General features: G+C 37.8%; 1 protein-coding gene across 2 annotated transcripts; it reads right to left on the bottom strand.

The window, feature by feature from the left end:
* LOC123523782 (general transcription and DNA repair factor IIH helicase subunit XPD-like) lies at window positions 1-13,734 on the bottom strand. 2 transcript variants are annotated; one of them, XM_045301435.2, is made up of 2 exons: window positions 13,614-13,734; window positions 1-2,726 (listed from the first exon to the last, which is right to left on the bottom strand). In XM_045301435.2, the coding sequence occupies exon 2, from the start codon at window positions 2,672-2,674 to the stop codon at window positions 392-394; it is 2,283 nt and encodes a 760-aa protein (XP_045157370.1). In that variant the 5' UTR covers window positions 2,675-2,726; window positions 13,614-13,734; the 3' UTR covers window positions 1-391. The 2 variants fall into 2 exon arrangements, with proteins under 2 accessions (XP_045157370.1, XP_045157369.1); XM_045301434.2 differs by lacking the exon at window positions 13,614-13,734 and adding an exon at window positions 13,335-13,537.
* Window positions 13,735-18,676: the final 4,942 nt, after the last annotated feature.

Genomic DNA, 18,676 nt, shown 5'->3' with positions numbered 1-18,676 from the left:
CCCACTTTACTTTTATTACGTACAGTATGGCTGTCCATTTTTATATTCTTCTGAATCTTGAACAAATACAGTGTAAAACTGTAACAATGATACACCCAAAACAGAATTTTTCATCCAATTTATGCTCTGCAATTGTATACTTTTTCTTAACAAAGATCTTCCAAACAAATTAATGAGAATTTTTTTTTTTATCAACAGATTTTGCTTCTGTTATAGAAAATTCTGAATAATATATAAAATATTCAAAATGTTACAAAATGCTACATGTGTTATATTATTACAGCTATTTTCACTGCTGCTTAGTCCCTTAAGCAATTGCTTAAACCTGCACAGTCCCATAAAATCAGGTCTACTATTTTCAGGTGTATTTTTATACTGTCCATTGACTAGTTCAGACATACTGCATTCTAGATTCTATTTTCTTCTTCATGTCCTCGGACTGTAGCTGTTCTAGCGTAAGCAGTGACAGACCAAGCTGATCCTCCCTGCTGAACGGCTGTGCCATCTGTCTCAGGAACCGCTTGGCTACCTGTACACCCTCGTCAGTGGACAGGTTACACAGACTGTCCTTCAGGTGTTCCTGGATCCATTTCGGCAGCTTACCCCGCTTGTCAGCACGTGCAAATCTCTTGTCAGCAAACAACATAATACCATAGTCAGTTTTCCCTCGAAGACACCTTCCGACACATTGTGCAGCATGCCTCATCGCGTCAAATGTCAGAAAGTCATTTTCTCGTATCTGGAAAGCTTCCCTCAAATATTCAAGACGTGCCTTCAGGATGCGGCTCTGTGTGTAGACATAAGGTACTCCAAACATGATAACAGCTCGTCCCAGATGGTGATCAAAGTCCACACCTTCCGAGACTTTTCCTCTTGCAACAGACAGTAACACCGCACCCCGGCCATTTTCACAAGCCTTCTGGTAGTTGAGAAGAGCCAAAGTTGTCTCCGCTGCATCCTGAGTTTCTATAAATAGCAACTTCTGTTTCTGTATCTGATCAATTATTCCCTGCTCGTACCATGATGCCACAGTCGACTCCATGTAAATGTAACTTGTGAAGAAACACACCAGACCATCGGGAACAACACCACACATTTCAACAAGCAGGTTGCCATAGTTACGTATCACTGCTGGATCTTCTCTGGATTCAAACTTGGAACTCATTGCAACCTGGTCATTTCCCTTGCTGATGATCATAGGGCATATACAAGTCCGTGCCAGGGTCATCGTGAACAAAGCCATGTTGACTGGGCGGAAATCAAGGATTTTTGGGTACATGTCTAATGGTGAAAGAGTTCCTGATGTGATGACGACTGACTGAAACCTGTCAAATATAGGCTTTACTGCTATAGATGCATCCAAACAACTGAAGTTCAGGATCGGATTCGAGATTGTTGGTGTTCTGTCATCAAAAGGCTCAAAGATGAGAACGAAACCTTTTGCGTATGTGCTGACCAGTGTCGCGAAGTGTGAAATCAACGTCAATGCTTTGAAATCAGACACATCTGCCAATTCTAAAGTCCGTAATAAAGATGCCAGTCTTTCCGAACAGAACCTCAAAGGCTTTCGTTCAATGCAGACTTTCTGTGAGCAATCTTTAAGAAAAGAAGGCGGAGTTTCTGAGACAACATGCTGAACTCTTAACCGGGTTTTCAAGTACTCACAAAATCTCTTTAGAAAAGAAATGAAATGTTCAGCATTTCTAATATTTCCCGGTACAGCTTCTTGCAGAATCTCATCAGGAATAACTGGATTGGCCAGAACAACATCTGTTTCTCTATTTAGATTGGTTTCCTTCAACCCCTCAACCAATCTTTTATACTCCTCCTTTAATTTCTCAGTGTCGGACTCTTTAATCCTGTTAATGTGACGTGTGAGAGTGTCCATGTTGTTCTGGCATCTGTCTAACGTCTTCTTGGTAATTTGTACACTCATTGATTCAATACACACATTGTCGATATTGTGTGCCTCGTCAAACACAACGCAAGACTTTTTAGAAAGTTCTTTAGAAACAATGTCTGCTATCTTCGGATCCAGGAGGTAGTAATAACTATACACAACAACATCTGCCTGCATTATTGCATTCCTAGCCAGGAAATAAGGACACCAGCCTTTCTTTGCACCATACTCTTTCAACTCATCCAAGCCGTATATTCCTTGTGGTAACATAGTCCCCTTACCATTCTTTTCCCACTTTTCAAAGAAGTCACATACCTCGATAGAATCATCTCGTTCATGTTTCTTTCTCACATATGACACTGTCATTTTCTGACATTCGGCATCAACAGAAGTTCCCTCCCCTCCTTGTGATGCTCGTGGATGTATACACAGATTTTTTCTTGAGGATAAAGCTAATCCTAATATGGTCTGTTTTTCACCAGTTTCCTTTTCATAATATTCCATCAGATTCTTCAATTCTTCTACAACCTTTTCTAACTCCGGGATTGTTCTTGAGCAGTATATCATTTTGTTAACTTCATCAGGGTTACCCTTAATGTAAGCAACGACCAGTGACAGCAGTGACACAGTTTTCCCCGTACCAGACGGCATCTCAAGGACACAGTGACCTTTGGCATCGAGCGTCTTTTTCAGTTCCATCATATACATGAACTGTTCCGGGTATATGTAGTCATAAGGGAAGTAAACTAAAAGTCCATCAACATTTATCTTCATGGTTGTGTCTGTTTGGTCCTTCTTAATGTAGTCTATGTTCCTCTTCAAGCAACTGCAAACAGAGAAAATAGTTCTTTCAAGGTACATGACTAAGTCATTGAAAGGTTATAATTTTAAATATATCTATCATTTTTCATATTGTTAATTCTACATGTTGGGTAACCTATATCTTGTGTTATGAGTCACCACTTTGGTAAATTTTCATAGGAATCAAATCAGAATTTGTGCAGCCAGTTTTAACTTTACATTTTCAAGTCTACAGAACTGTGCCAATTAAAACCAATGTTTTAAATGATTTCACATTTAATTAGGGCTGGGACGATTTTAAAATGCTGAAACCGGTTAATCAGTTGTATGAAATCAAATCGAACCGGTTAATCAGCCGCCATATTGAAAATGCTGTTTTCTTTCCTGACGACCATTTCTAGATTCTTCAAGCAGCTGACTTCATTAGGAACTTACAGACTTTATCGTTTAGAAGCAGTGTGATAATTAATAAGTAATATTTTAGATTATATATCACGACAGGCAAATCCAAGGCTATTAATTATATTCAAGTTGATGTGTTTTAGCGGAAATATACTGCGGGTCTATGTGCTGGTCAAAGAAATGTATAAAGATAAAGTATTTGTGATGTTTATCGTTTGAGAGTGATTAGCGGTTTTGCAAAATTGAAACCGGTTTCACCTAGTAATCGAATCAGATCCAATTCACAGAGTAATCATCCCTGTCCTACATTTAATCTGTGTACTCATATGATTTTTTTTCTCACCAACAGCAGAGTATACACATTCTAGCAAGTCCACACGATGAAATACTTAAACAAGAGGGCCAAGATGGCCCTAGGTCGCTCACCTGAGAAACACACCATAACCAGTCAGGGGTGTAACTATTTCAAGTTATCGCATTTTGTAACCCATTTGAGTTATTGCTTATTCTTCCATAACTTGTTTCAGTTATCATAAAATATTACAAGGCAGTCTGAAAGACAGCTAAATCCCCCGCCACTGCTATGGATAGTGAAAGGGTAAACCTTTGATTTTAGCTGTGACCTTGACCTTGAACTGACATGGCTGACTCATGAATTCTGCACAACGTCTTGATGAGGTGATCATTTCATTTTGACCCAAGTTTCATGAAAATCCTTCAAGGGGTTTAGGGGATACAGAGCTGAAACCTTTGACCTTCAGTTGTGACCTTGACCTTGAGTTGACATGGCTGACTCATGAGTTCTTGATGAGGTGATCATTTGACCCAAGTTTGATGAAAATCCTTCAAGGGGTTTAGGAGATACAGAGTGGACACAAAATGGAAGGCTCAAACCTTTGACCCTTAGTTGTGACCTTGACCTTGAGCTGGCATGGTTGACTCATAATTTCTGCACATCATTTTGATGAGGTAATCATTTTACCCAAGTTTTATAAAATTCCTTCAAGGGGTTTAGGAGATATAGAGCGGACACGAAATGGAAGGCTCAAACCTTTGACCTTCAGTTGTGACCTTGACCTTGAGCCGACATGGCTGACTCATAAGTTCTGCAAATCGCCTTGATGAGGTGATCGTTTGACCCAAGTTTGATGAAAATCCTTCAAGGAGTTTAGAAGATAAAGAGCGGACACAAAATGGAAGGCTCAAACCTTTGACCCAAAGTTGTGACCTTGACCTTGAGCCGGCATGACTGACTCATGGGTTCTGCACATCGTCTTGATGAGGTGATCATTTGACTCAAGTTTGATAAAATTCCTTCTAGGGGTTTAGGAGATATAGAGCGGACACAAAATGGAAGGCTCAAACCTTTGACCTTGAGTTGTGACCTTGACCTTGAGCCGACAAGGCTGACCCATGGGTTCTGCACATCGTCTTGATGAGGTGACCATTTGACCCAAGTTTCATGAAAATCCTTCAAGGAGTTTAGAAGATATAGAGCGGACACAAAATGGAAGGCTCAAAACCTTTGACCCTAAGTTGTGACCTTGACCTTGAGCCGGCATGGCTGACTCATGGGTTCTGCACATCGTCTTGATGAGGTAATCATTTGACCCAAGTTTTATAAAATTCCTTCAAGGGGTTTATGAGATATAGAGCGGACACAAAATGGCAGGCTCAAACCTTTGACCTTGAGTTGTGACCTTGACCTTGAACCGACAAGGCTGACTCATGGGTTCTGCACATCGTCTTGATGAGGTGATCATTTGACCCAAGTTTCATGAAAATCCTTCGAGGGGTTTAGGAGATATGGACCGGACACGATTTTGTTACGGACGGAAGGACGGACGGAAGGACGGACGCAGACCATTCCTATAATCCCTCCGCCACGGCGGGGGATTAACAAAGCCCTCCTGTGCAAATTCCTTGTTTTGAATGAGACTAATGCAATTTTTTCCTGAATCCTTGAACTTTTATCTTTCCAGCTATGCAATAAATTTTTTTACGCAAGGCTGATAAAGTTTTACGCAAAAGTTTTAAAGCTATAAATCTCTTAACATCCCATTATGCTTATCAGGTCATGATCAGACTAAAAGAGAATTTGATTAACCACAGCTACTAATTTCACTTTAAAGGTCACTTCGTGAGAACAGCAAAAAGACTTTTTTTTGAATAACTTACCTGAGTTAACTTTATTAATCCCCCGCCGTGGTGGAGGGATTATAGGAATGGTCTGCGTCCGTCCTTCCGTCTTTCCGTCCGTCCGTAACAAAATCGTGTCCGGTCCATATCTCCTAAACCCCTTGGAGGATTTTCATGAAACTTGGGTCAAATGATCACCTCATCAAGACGATGTGCATACCCATGAGTCAGCCTTGTCGGTTCAAGGTCAAGGTCACAACTCAAGGTCAAAGGTTGGAGCCTGCCATTTTGTGTCCGCTCTATATCTCCTAAACCCCTTGAAGGAATTTTATAAAACTTGGGTCAAATGATCACCTCATCAAGATGATGTGCAGAACCCATGAGTCAGCCATGCCAGCTCAAGGTCAAGGTCACAACTTTGGGTCAAAGGTTTGAGCCTTCCATTTTGTGTCCGCTCTATATCTCATAAACCCCTTGAAGGAATTTTATAAAACTTGGGTCAAATGATCACCTCATCAAGACGATGTGCAGAACCCATGAGTCAGTCATGGTGGCTCAAGATCAAGGTCACAACTTAGGGTCAAAGGTTTGAGCCTTCCATTTTGTGTCCACTCTATATCTCCTAAACCCTTTGAAGGGTTTTCATCAAACTTGGGTCAAACGATCACCTCAACAAGGCGATGTGCAGAACTTATGAGTCAACCATGCCAGCTCAAGGTCAAGGTCACAACTAAGGGTCGAAGGTTTGAGCCTTCCATTTGGTGTCCACTCTGTATCTCCTTAACCCCTTGAAGGATTTTCATCAAACTTGGGTCAAATGATCACCTCATCAAGAACTCATGAGTCAGCCATGTCAACTCAAGGTCAAGGTCACAACTGAAGGTCAAAGGTTTCAGCTCTGTATCTCCTAAACCCCTTGAAGGATTTTCATGAAACTTTGGTCAAATGATCACCTCATCAAGATGTTGTGCAGAATTCATGAGTCAGCCATGTCAGTTCAAGGTCAAGGTCACAGCTAAAATCAAAGGTTTACCCTTTCACTATCCATAGCAGTGGCGGGGGATTTAGCTGTCTTTCAGACTGCCTTGTTTTATAACTAATACAGGTTATAAAATGCTTGCAAAAGTAACTGAAATAGGTTACATAACTTAAAACAGTTACACCCCTGACTGGTAACAGTGTAAACATGTTTGACCTAGTGATTTCATGGAATCTAATATCTGGCCAATTTTCATTAAGATAGGACCAAAAATGTGGTCTCCTGAGTTTAAGCAAGTATTTTCTTAGATATGACCTAGTGACCTAGATTTTGACCCCAGATGACCCATATTCAACCTTGACCTAGATTTTATCAAGACAATCATTCTGACCAAATTTCATGAAGATCAATTGAAAAATACAGTCTCTATCGCATACACAAGGTTTTTCATTGATTTGACCTAGTGACTCACTTTTTGGCCCCAGATGACCCATACATTCAGACTCGACCTAAATTTCATCAAGGCAATCATACTGACCAAATTTCATGAAGACCTATTATTGAACAAGAGGGTCATGATGACCCTGGATCGCTCACCTGAGTAATATGAGCCACATGTTTCAAATAGCATTCTGATGCTAAAATATAAAGAAAGTAGGTCAGTAGGTCACATTCATGGTCACTGAAAGTCAGATTTAAGATCTGTGTGCTTAACTGTACATGTCATCCAAATTTCAAGGTTGTATCTTAAAAAACAAGAAATTAGGTCAGTAGGTCAAGGTCACAGTCAGGTGACCCCTAATCACTTGGGGTCATCAGGTAATTATAGACTTTTTTTTATTAATTAAACAGTCTAGGAACTATGATCTAATAATTTTTAAGTACTATTTCCTATACAACTCATATAACAAGTGACCCCCAGGGCAGGGCCTCTTTTCACCCCAGGGGTATAATTTGAACAATCTTGTAAGAGATCCACTAGGCAACGCTACACACCAAATATCAAAGGCCTAGGCCTTGAACTTCAGGACAAGAAGATTTTTATTTTTTTTCCTATATACCGTATTTTTCCGTATTAACGCCCCCGGGGGCGTTACATTTTCCAAAGAGGGGGCGTTTATTTGAGGTAAAAAAAAATGAAAATTTTTACAAAACTTAAAAACATCGTTCAAACTAGCTGTAAAGTGTTTCTGTATTGTTTAATCCCCCTAAAACGTAATTATTTGGCATCCAATTTAATGCAGTGTGTCTTTTATGCATTTAAATACGGTACCTCATGTATTCCATGTCTGGCTTTTTGACACGCTCGCGACACTACACATTACGTCATGACCCAAACAGCTGTGTACTCCGATAACATTTTCCTTAGTACATGCGGGTAGCTAATAGCGCAATACACAATGTCAATGGTTTCACACGCTGCTGTGTCTGCTTTTAAATTAAAAGTTCTTAAAACTGCCGAAGAAAAGGGTATATCGTAAACACATTGCTGCAAGTTTGTTTAAAGTCGGCAGGAAGCGTGTGTGCGAGTGGTGTAAGAACAAATCAAAGATGTATTTACCGTTTAATTTTCTGTTACGTACCGTACTTAGTGCAAATGTTTTGGATTTACGCTACATGGACTGTTTAAAAGTGTGTTTAATTTTTAATACACTGGACTTTAGTACTGTAAATTACTTATTATGTGGACTTATAAAAATGAGGTAGGTGATTTTTTCCCGTTCTTGTTGACTTTTTTCCCCTCCAAAATTGGTGGGGGGCGTTAATTAGGGGGGGGGGGGGGCCTTAATTCGGGAAAATACGGTAAGTCTATGTAAAACTTGAGACCCCGGGGCAGGGCCTCTTTTCACCCCAGGGTAATAATTTGAAAATTTTGGTAGAGGACCACAAGGCAATGCAACATACCAAATATCAAAAGCCTAAGCCTTGCAGTTTTAGACAAGATTTTAAAAAAAAAATTCCTATATAAGTCTATGTAAAACTTTAGCCCACCCCCCCCCCCCCCCCCCCCCCAGGGGCAGGGCATCTTTTCATCCCAGGGTAATAATTTGAACAATTTTGGTAGAGGACCACAAGGTTATGCTACAAACCAAATATCAAAGGCCTACGGTAGGTCTTGTGGTTTTAGACAAGAAGATTTTTGAAGTTTTTTCCTATATAAGTCTATGCAAAACTTCGGACCCCCGGGGCAGGGCCTCTTTTCACCCCAGAGGCATAATTTGAACAATTTTCATAGAGGACCATTAGATGATGTCATACGCCAAATATTAAGGCTCTAGGCCTGGCAGTTTTGGACTAGAAGATTTTTAAAGTTTTTCCTTTCGGTTGCCATGGCAACCAGAGTTCTGCATGAAATTCAATTCTTTGAACAATTTTGAAAGGGGACCACCCAAGGATCATTCCTGTGAAGTTTGGTATAATTCTGCCCAGTGGTTTTCAAGAAGATTTTTTTTAGAAATTGTTGATGGAGGGACGACGCACGACGGACACAGAGCAGTCACAAACACTCATCATGAGCCGTTGGCTCAGGTGAGCTACAAATACAGTCTCTATCGCATACACAAGGTTTTTCTTTGATGTGACCTAGTTTTTGACCTCAGATGACCCATATTCAAACTCGACCTAGATTTCATCAAGGCAATCATTCTGACATAATTTTATGAAGATCAATTGAAAAATACAGCCTCTATAGCATACACAAGGTTTTTCTTTGATTTGACCTAGTGACCTAGTTTTTTTATATTCAAACTTGACCTAGATTTTATCAAGGCAATCATTCCGACCAAATTTCATGAAGACCAATTGAACAAGAGCTCGTCGAACATGAAATGCCCCCCCCCCCTTGATGCATTCAGCAATTGCACAAGGAACAGAAATTATATGCTCACTGTAAACAAAAGTTCTACCATTCTGGTTTAATCTGACTTTAACCTATAAACCTAACAAGAGATTACAGAGAGATCTTGGCGCCATCCACTGAGCCATTTTTGAATTTTTGAATGTTCCAAATTTCAAGACTAGCTCAAGGTCAAAATCAAGGTCAAATTTCATTTCGGTACAAAACAAAGTGTATGTGGTCCAAATTTGAAAGCTGTGGCTTGAGAAATGTGAAAGTAGGTCACTAGATCAATTTCAAGGTCAAAGTTCATTTCGGTAGACAGAATTATGCATGTGCTTCAAATTTGGAGGCTGTAGCTTGAGAAATATGAAAGTAGGTCACTAGGTCAAAATCAAGGTCAAATTTTATTTCGGAACACAAAACTATGCAAGTGGTCCAATTTGAAGCTTGTACCTTCAAAAATGTGAAAGTAGGTCACTAGGTCAATAACAAGGTCAAAGTTTTTTTTTGGTACACAAACCTATGCATGTGGTCCAAATTTGAAGGCTGTAGCTACAGAAATGTGAAAGAAGGTCACTAGGTCAAGATCAAGGTCAACTCATGTCAAGGTTCATCTTGCCACTCAAAACTATACATGTGGTCCAAATTTGAATGATGTAAGTTATGGACATGAAGATTCTAAGTTTTTCCCTATATAAGTCTATATGAACCATGTGACCCCTGGGGTGGGGCCATATTTGACCCTAGAGGGATAATTTGAACAAACTTGGTAGAGAACCACTAGATGATGCTACATTACAAAATATCAAAGCCATAGTCTTTGTGGTTTCGACAAGAAGATTTTCAAAGTTTCTCCCTATATAAGTCTATGTAAACCATGTGACCCCCAGGGCAGAGCCATATTTGACCCTAGGGAAATAATTTGAACAATCTTAGTAGAGGACCACTAGATGATTTCATATACAAAATATCAAAGCCCTAGGTCCTGTGGTTTTGGACAAGAGGTTTTTCAAAGTTTTTTCCTATATAAGTCTATATAAACCATGTGACCCCCGGGGTGGGGCCATATTTGACCCCAGGGAAATAGTCTGAACAATCTTGCTAGAGGACCACTAGATTGTGCTTCATACCAAATATCAAAGCCCTAGGCCCTATGGTTTTGGACAAGAAGATCAGAAACCGTTTAACTGTTCCTGGCCAATGTGACCTTGACCTTTGACCTAATGACCTCAAAATCAATAGGGGTCATCTGCTGGTCATGACCAATCTCCCTATCAACTTTTGTGACCCTAGGCCTAAGCGTTCTTGAGTTATCATCCGGAAACCGTTTAACTGTTCAGGGTCACTGTGACCTTGACCTTTAACATACTGACCTCAAAATCAATAGGGGTCATCTGCTGGTCATGATCAACCTCCCTATCAACTTTCATGATCCTAGGCCCAAGGGTTCTTGAGTTATCATCCGGAAACCGTTTTACTATTCAGGGTCACTGTGACCTTGATCTTTGACATACAGACCTCAAAATCAATAGGGGTCATCTGCTGGTGATGACCAACCTCCCTATCAACTTTCATGATCCTAGGCCCAAGAGTTCTTGAGTTATCATCCGGAAACGGATTGGTCTACATTCCGACCGACCGACAGACCGACCGACCTACCGACTGACATCTGCAAAACAATATACCCCTCCTTCTTCGAAGGGGCATAAAAATACAGCTTCTATCGCATACACAAGGTTTTTCTTTGATTTGACATAGTGACCTAGTTTTTGACCCCAGATGACCCATATCCGAACTTGACCAAGATTCCATCAAGGCAATCATTCTGACCAAACTTCATGAAGATCAATTAAACTAGAGGGCCAAGATGGCCCTAAGTCGCTCACCTGAGAAACACACCATAACAGTGTAAACATGTTTGACCTAGTGATTTCATGGAAACAAATATTCTGACCAATTTTCATTAAAATTGGAGCAAAATCTTGAGTGTAAACAAGTATTTTCTTTTATTTGACCTAGTGACCTAGTTTTTGACCTCAGATGACCCATATTCGAACTAGCGCTAGATTTCATCAAGGCTATCATTCTGACTAAATTTCATGAAGATCAATTGAAAAATATAGCCTCTATCGCATACCCAAGGTTTTTCTTTGATTTGACCTGGTGACCTAGTTCTTGACCCCAGATTACCCATATTCGAATTTGGCCTAGATTTCATTGAGGCAACCATTCTGACTAAATTTTATGAAAATCCAGTGTAAAATGCAGCCCCTATTGCATACACATGGTTTTCCCCTGATTTGACCTAGTGACCTAGTTTTTGACCCCAGATGACCGATTTTCGAATTTGACCTAGATTTCATCAAGGCTATCATTCTGACAAAATTTCATGAAGATCAGTTGAAAAATGAAGCCTCTATCTCATACACAAGGTTTTTATTTTGATTTGAACTAGTAACCTAGTTTTTGAACCCAGATGATGCGTATTCGACCTTGACCTAGATTTTATCAAGGCTTTCATTCTGGCCAAATTTTATGAATATCCAGAGTAAAATGCAGCCCCTATTGCGTACACAAGGTTTGACCAGGTGACTTAGTTTTTGACACCAAATGACCCACATTCAAACTTGACCAAGATTTCATCCAGACAAACATTCTGATCAATTCATGAAGATTCGGTGTAAAATGCAGTCCCCATTGCATACACAAGCTTTTTCTTTGATATGACCTAGTGACCTAGTTTTTGAAACAAGATGACCAATATTCGAACTTGACCTAGATTTCATCAAGGCAATTATTCTGACCAAAATTCATGAAGATCAATTGAAAAATACAGCTTCTATCGCATACACAAGGTTTTTCTTTGATTTGTCCTAGTGACCTAGTTTTTGACCCCAGATGACCAGTATTCGACCTTGACCTAGATTTCATCAAGGCTTTCATTCTGACCAAATTTTATGAATATCCAGTGTAAAATGCAGCCCCTATTGCGTACACAAGGTTTTTCTTTAATTTGACCGTGTGACTTAATTTTTGAAACCAAATGACCCACATTCAAACTTGACCAAGATTTCATCCAGACAAACATTCTGATAAAATTTCATGAAGATTCAGTGTAAAATGCAGTCCCCATTGTATACAAAAGCTTTTTCTTTGATATGACCTAGTGACCTAGTTTTTGATCCAAGATGACCAATATTCAAACTTGACCTAGATTTCATCGAGGCAATCATTCTGACCAAAATTCATGAAGATCAATTGAAAAATACAGCATCTATCACATACACAAGGTTTTTCTTTGACCTAGTGACCTAGTTTTTGACCCCAGATGACCCATTTTCATACTTGGCATAGATTCCATCAAGGTAATCATTCTGACAAAATTTCATGAAGATCAGTTGAAAAATACAGCCTCTATCGCATACACAAGCTAAATGTTGACAGACAGACAGACAGACGCCGGACATCGAGCACTCACAAAAACTCACCGGTGAACCTAGAAAAAGGTAACTCAGTTTTTGGTATTTTTATTAGCAAATCTTTTTATGCAGTTACCTCCCTACTCTATTTTTCTTTTGGTTAAGTAACCTAAAAACAGATATCTTTTATGACTAAACCATGTTTCCCGGTAGTTAATATAGTAAACATACTTCAGATTTACACAACAATATCATGAATATGTCTATTAAAAATATAAGGGAATTAATTTTTCATTCCAGACACAAGGTTTTAGTCTTATGTATTGTGTGTATTTACTCTTAATATTTTGTTTGTTTGATTGCTTTGGGTTTAACACCGTTTTTCAACAGTATTTCAGTTATATAACGGCAGAGTTAACCTAACTGGTGTTCCTGGATTCTGTACTAGTACAAATCTGTTCTCTGCAAGTAACTGCAAACTTCCCCACATGAATCAGAGGTGGAGGACCAATGGCAAGCATATAAATTGAACAACTGTCATCAACAGTTGTGATACATTACTATGAGGATGAAACCTCTTCACTAATGATCAAGTTAGAAAAAACTTCTGTAATTCAGGAGCTGACGCAGTGGTCCAGTTGTAACACTGTGAGTGTCTGTATATAAAACCAGAGCCCTGGAGATCGTGCCCCAACTCCTTCAACTAACAAGAGATTCACAGGAGACAGCGCGCTCGACTATTTCAATGCTAGATATTGGAAAAAAATATCAGGCGTTTATTGGTGGCTAATACCAGAAAACAGGATTTATCCTATAATGTCGACATCGAGAATGTTAGGGACTATAGTTACTAACCTTGGCTTTTGGACTTTTCTTATAAACTGGTGCAATGATTGCTTTCTTTCAGTCATTTAAATTGGGACTTTTCATTTTATACCCACACTCACTGGTCATGTTAATTATACAACAATTAAACTGTTACAGTTATCTGTCCGTCTATATGATATATCCGAGTACTGTTTACCCGGCTATCCACACTACAATTTTTCCTTGTTAACTGTTTGCTATAGTCGATCTTAGAATGTATCTGTCATGATAAAGCATGTTTATTTGTGAGATATATGTTAGTTTTACCGTATTTAATTCCTGAAAACACTTGGAAATCTTTAATTACAAAATGCTGATTCCGCAAAGAAGTGTCATAAGAATTACAAGTTATGAAATACACGATTTACCAAGTAATGCAACTACTAAATTATTTCTGATAGTCGTGTATTTTTTTCCTGTTACATTTGCTTTGAACATTTTCATATTGAAGGAGTGTAGTAGTTTAGCTCCTAGATAATGATATATTTTTTTACATTTTTATGATTTAATACAATATACAAGTTACAATTTTTTATTCATTAGTCGGTTGTCAACAATTACAACATTAGCTATGAATAGCTATTGACCGACGCAGCAACAGATAATATAGAACAGTCATATATTACAGTACAAATAAGCACATAGAAAAGCACACGAATTATTAAGCATGAAACACATAATACATCTGCAGAATTTCGATTATAAAAGGTAAAAATTGAGAGCTTGGTGCTAATCTTGACCACAGTCTAAAATAAATTAAGATCTAATCAAGTTAATCTAAACACAAACATATGGGAAAATTAGACTCATCGTGAAAATCACCACAAAGCAAAATACTGACTTTTAAGTCAAATATCGAGCAAACAATTAGTGTTGAGCCAGCTCGAAAATCGTACTTCAAATTTTGAAAAGCTGGATTTCAATATATTAAATACTGAAACTGCGATCTGCTCAAGATCATAATTCAAACATTAAAAATCGTGCCAGATCGGATATGTCAAAATTCAAGCTTTTTAAAAAAAATATAAATAGATTATTCCCGGGTTTAAGCCTGCTCGAATTTTCAAAGCTATCGAATTTCAATTAAAGCTACAGGGTTGAATGTGAAACTAACTTTTGAAACAGCTGAATTTCGTACTTGCAATAATTTTATTTCCTAGCTCGCTCGACGTTTCGAAAATCTAGCACTGCGTGTCGAACAAGTTTGAAAATCAAAGTCAAATTTTCAATCTGAATATCGAGAAGATAGAAATTCGTGCTGGCTCAAAATGTTTGAATTTCGATCTTCCAGCTGTCTCTTTCTCAATTCTAGCTTTCTTTTGATTTTAATTTCGATTTCCGAGTTTGTTCGAAATTCAATGTCAGCGAAATTCTCGTACATCATCCTTTCGAAAAATTGAATTTCGATATTCTTCTACTAACTTGCCCAAAAAAAGCGCCTCAAATTTCAACGTTTTGAAACATTTAAGTTTTTCTTTTTGCACGCTCGAAATTTAATTCAAGCTCGAAACCAGTTTCTTAAGATTTCCATTTTCGACAGACTCGAATTTCAGCGATGGCTCGAATAAAACGCTGAACATTTCAGTTTCGAGCTTCGAGCTAGATCCAAATTCGATGCGGACTTACTATCCACAACCTGATTAAAATTGACTATTAATTGGCTGTAAACAAAATTATATTATAGAGCGTCCACTAATTTCTAAATCCGTACATGTGTGCAGTTTAGCGGGTGAGAAGAAATTAGTCTTTACCGTTCAAGGAACTTAAGGTTACGAAGAAGGCCTCGAGAAACAAAAATCAAACAACACCAAATCATAGAAAGAAAGATTTGTTTGACATGAAAATTGAACAGCCTGTAAAACATGTATATTACTTTACGAAACAAGTGTCAGTATACTGATATAAACATTGAATTCCAGAATATGACTGCCTATAAGGGGCCCCACTTCCGGACAGTTAAACGCCTTTAAAAACTCACCATTTTCAAAGAACTGTTACACATGTTCGTTTTTATGCATTTACAATAGCGTGCGAGTGGTGAAATGTCACATAACAAGGTGGAACACAGTTTTCAGCAATTGTTTATCTTTATTTTTTTACAAATGACATTCATTTTCAAAGGGAAACAACCTTTTCTCGACGATTACTTAAAATAATCGGAAAAAGTTGTCTCCCTTTGAAAATGAATGCCATTTGTACCTAAAGTATTTCGAAAAAGTTGTCTCCCTTTGAAAATGAATACCATTTGTAAAGAAATAAAGATAAACAATTGCTGAAAACTGTGTTCCACATTGTTATGCGAAATTTCACCACTCGCACGCTATTGCAAATGCATCAAAACGAACATGTGTAACTATTCTTTAAAAATGGTGAGTTTTTAAAGGCGTTTAACTGTCCGGAAGTGGAGCCCCTTTAGGCTGTCCTTTTCCGGAATTCAATGTTTTTATCAGGTTTCTGACACTAGTTTCGTAAAGTAATATACATGTTTTACATGCTGTTCAATTTTCATGTCAAACAAATCTTTCTTTCTATGATTTGGTGTTGTTGAGTTTTGTTTCTCAAGGCCTGACTCTAATCCTTAAATTCCGTGAGAATTTACAGAAATATACGAGAATGTTCAAGTCTTCCCGATAACGAACAAAAAAACAAACAAAAAACAAACAAACCAAAAAAACAAAACACAAACAAAAATACAACCTATACTCATCTTCCAATTGCTTAAAAAAGACCATTTTGTTCTTCACCTATAAAACTGAAGTTAATATAAAACAATAGCTAAATGAATATAGATAACTAAGCCGGTTGCAATGGTCTTCAAAGGCAAATAAGAATCTTTTATTCTTTGTCAAACAGACGAAATTTCAGCAAATTATTCATACTTTACTGTTTCTAATTGTAGATAGACAGGCATAAAGTATACGCAAAAAGACCAATTTTTTTTAAAAACTCATTTAAAAAATAAAATATTCATAAGAAAGACAATACATTGAATATTATCACATCGTTTGCAAAGCTAAAATAACTATAATAGTTTTTCCATAAATTTAAATAAAGTAAAGGACTCCTGCTTTGCGCTGTATAAAATATTTTCACTCGTGCGAAAAATCGATGGGTCTAATTCTCCCATATGAGTGCACTAGCTTAAAAATGTCTTCAAAATTCATATATCACATTGGATCAGATTCAAAGAGACCCGATTCGCGCCTATCTCCCAGGTAGCATATTAAATAGAATTTTTTATACAATGCAAACTTTATAACATACATTTGTAGATAAATAAGCACAAACATGCAAACTAAGAGAACAAAGTAGCTACTAGTTGCTATATACATATTAAAGTATATAGTTGATATCTAGCATAACTATTGCAGCGCAAATCAATGAATTGGCATGCTTGAAATATGCATCGGCAAACTGATGTACTGAAACTTAACAATAAACCGAATTAAAACAAACGGCATGCAGTACATGTAAAGCACTGGCATAAATACAGGATAGGCAATACGTCACATAAATACAGGATAGGCAATACGTCACATAAATACAGGATAGGCAATACGTCACAACAAGAACAGTGACAACTCTGTCCGTTTCAAGCACTAATTAATCAAGCTCCGGAACTGGTTTAGGTTCGATTTATCTCTAAAATGTTGAGGAAAAAAAGTTCCAGAGCTTGGCATCGTAAGAACGGAAGGAGTTGCTACCGTATCTTGTCGTCATTACCTGTAGCACTTTTGCAGTGTTTGTATACCTAAAAGAATAAGGGTTATCATTAATATTTATTAGGTCATGAAAGTCAGCTGGAGTTTGGAATTTGTTTATCAATTATTTTAAACCTTTCTATAGCAATTGTAAAAATAGAAATAAAAAATGCATTTCTAATAAAGATTTAATTCTATGTAATGGTTCTTGAACCATTAAATAAATCTCTAGGTATAACAGCAAAAGATAAAAAAGAAAAATGTTAAATGTGAATGACTACTAGCTAGCCTTATTAATACTTATATGGCCACCCAAAATGAAAAATAAGTTTTCGGTAACCTGTCCACCCTCACGCGACAAGACCAGGTGCCCACACGCTGGTCCTGTTTGTAAGGCTTATAAAAGTTGCTCTGATTCTGAGAGTTTATAATAACATTTTTTACAAGTGTATCCCTAAGAGCTTCACGAGACTAAAGGCTAAGCAAATTTTCAGGATTCTCGAGTAAGTTACAGGTCTCACATGTATTCTGTGTGAACGCCTAGATCACTTTACTGCATCCAGCCAAACAAAAAAGTAAAGGCAAATTCTATTTACCGTCACTTTGTGAAACCTGTAGAGCTTTCGAGTGACCCTATTTTAAAGGGAAAGGCAATGTTATTTTGATGTTAATTCTATCTGTTGGGATTTCTTTAACCATTAAAAGAAGTAAAAGAATTTTCAAAATCGACTTAAAAATAAGAAAGTTATGAGCATTTAAATATTTGATCAAAATGGTGGCCATTTTGTTTCCGTGGCAACAGAAAACAAAATGGCGGATTATTTTAATTTCTAGATACATATTTGAACTGTGTTTACTTATTTTTGTAAAATAATTTCTCTATATTTTCCAGCTATAATGAAAGAAATTACCATGTTTTACAATTTACACTCCAGAAACATATAAAATTATTCTATTTAAAAGGTTATTTGCTAAAAAAAGAAAGAATTCAGCAGTGTGTAAATGACGCCATAAACACACAAAATGGCTGACTCCATGATCAGCAATTTTTTAAAATTTCAAACTGCCATATCTTTTACAATAGTTGTCCGATTTTCAAAATTCTTTCAGCGTTATGAAAGGCTTGAAGATGGCTTTCATATGAAACGAACTTAATTTTAGACTTTCCCTGTCCTTTAAGAACTGTTAAAATCAATTATACATTACCCCCGGCAAATGTGCTGGAACCTGTTACAGCTGGATCGGCTGAGGCAATCGTGATGAAGTGCCTTGCCCAAGGACACACCGCAATGGGAGTAGCCAGAAATCGAATCTGGGGCCTTCCCCTCCGTATGAAAGTGTCTTAGCCCTCTCAAATCTAGTCCACTCATATCACACTTTTTTGAACATCAGCACGGATGAATTTAAGTGACCCGCATCTCATTGATTTGACGATATATTAAAAGAGGTACACAGTATAGTGTAGGCAGGTACACAGTGTAGTGCGAGCGGCTACACAGTGCAGCGTATACGGGTACACAGTGTAGTGTACGCAGGTGCAAAGTCTAATGTAGGCAGGTACACAGTGTAGTGTACGTAGGTACAAAGTGTAATGAAGGCAAGGACACAGTGTAGTGTACGTAGGTACAA

Source organism: Mercenaria mercenaria, chromosome 3, assembly GCF_021730395.1.
Source record: "Mercenaria mercenaria strain notata chromosome 3, MADL_Memer_1, whole genome shotgun sequence".
NCBI lineage: Eukaryota > Metazoa > Mollusca > Bivalvia > Venerida > Veneridae > Mercenaria > Mercenaria mercenaria.
The sequence above is the reverse complement of the archived record's forward strand: the minus strand, read 5'-3'. Positions and strand labels throughout refer to the sequence as shown.

Bases quoted from the DNA above. Each gene is read 5' to 3' on its own strand.
- LOC123523782 (XM_045301434.2), bottom strand. From the start codon at position 13,390: ATGACTGAAAGAAAGCAATCATTGCACCAGTTTATAAGAAAAGTCCAA. The intron at 2,727-13,334 runs GTTAGTAACTAT...CTCTGTTTGCAG, and splicing joins AGAAAAGTCCAAAAGCCAAG to TTGCTTGAAGAGGAACATAG.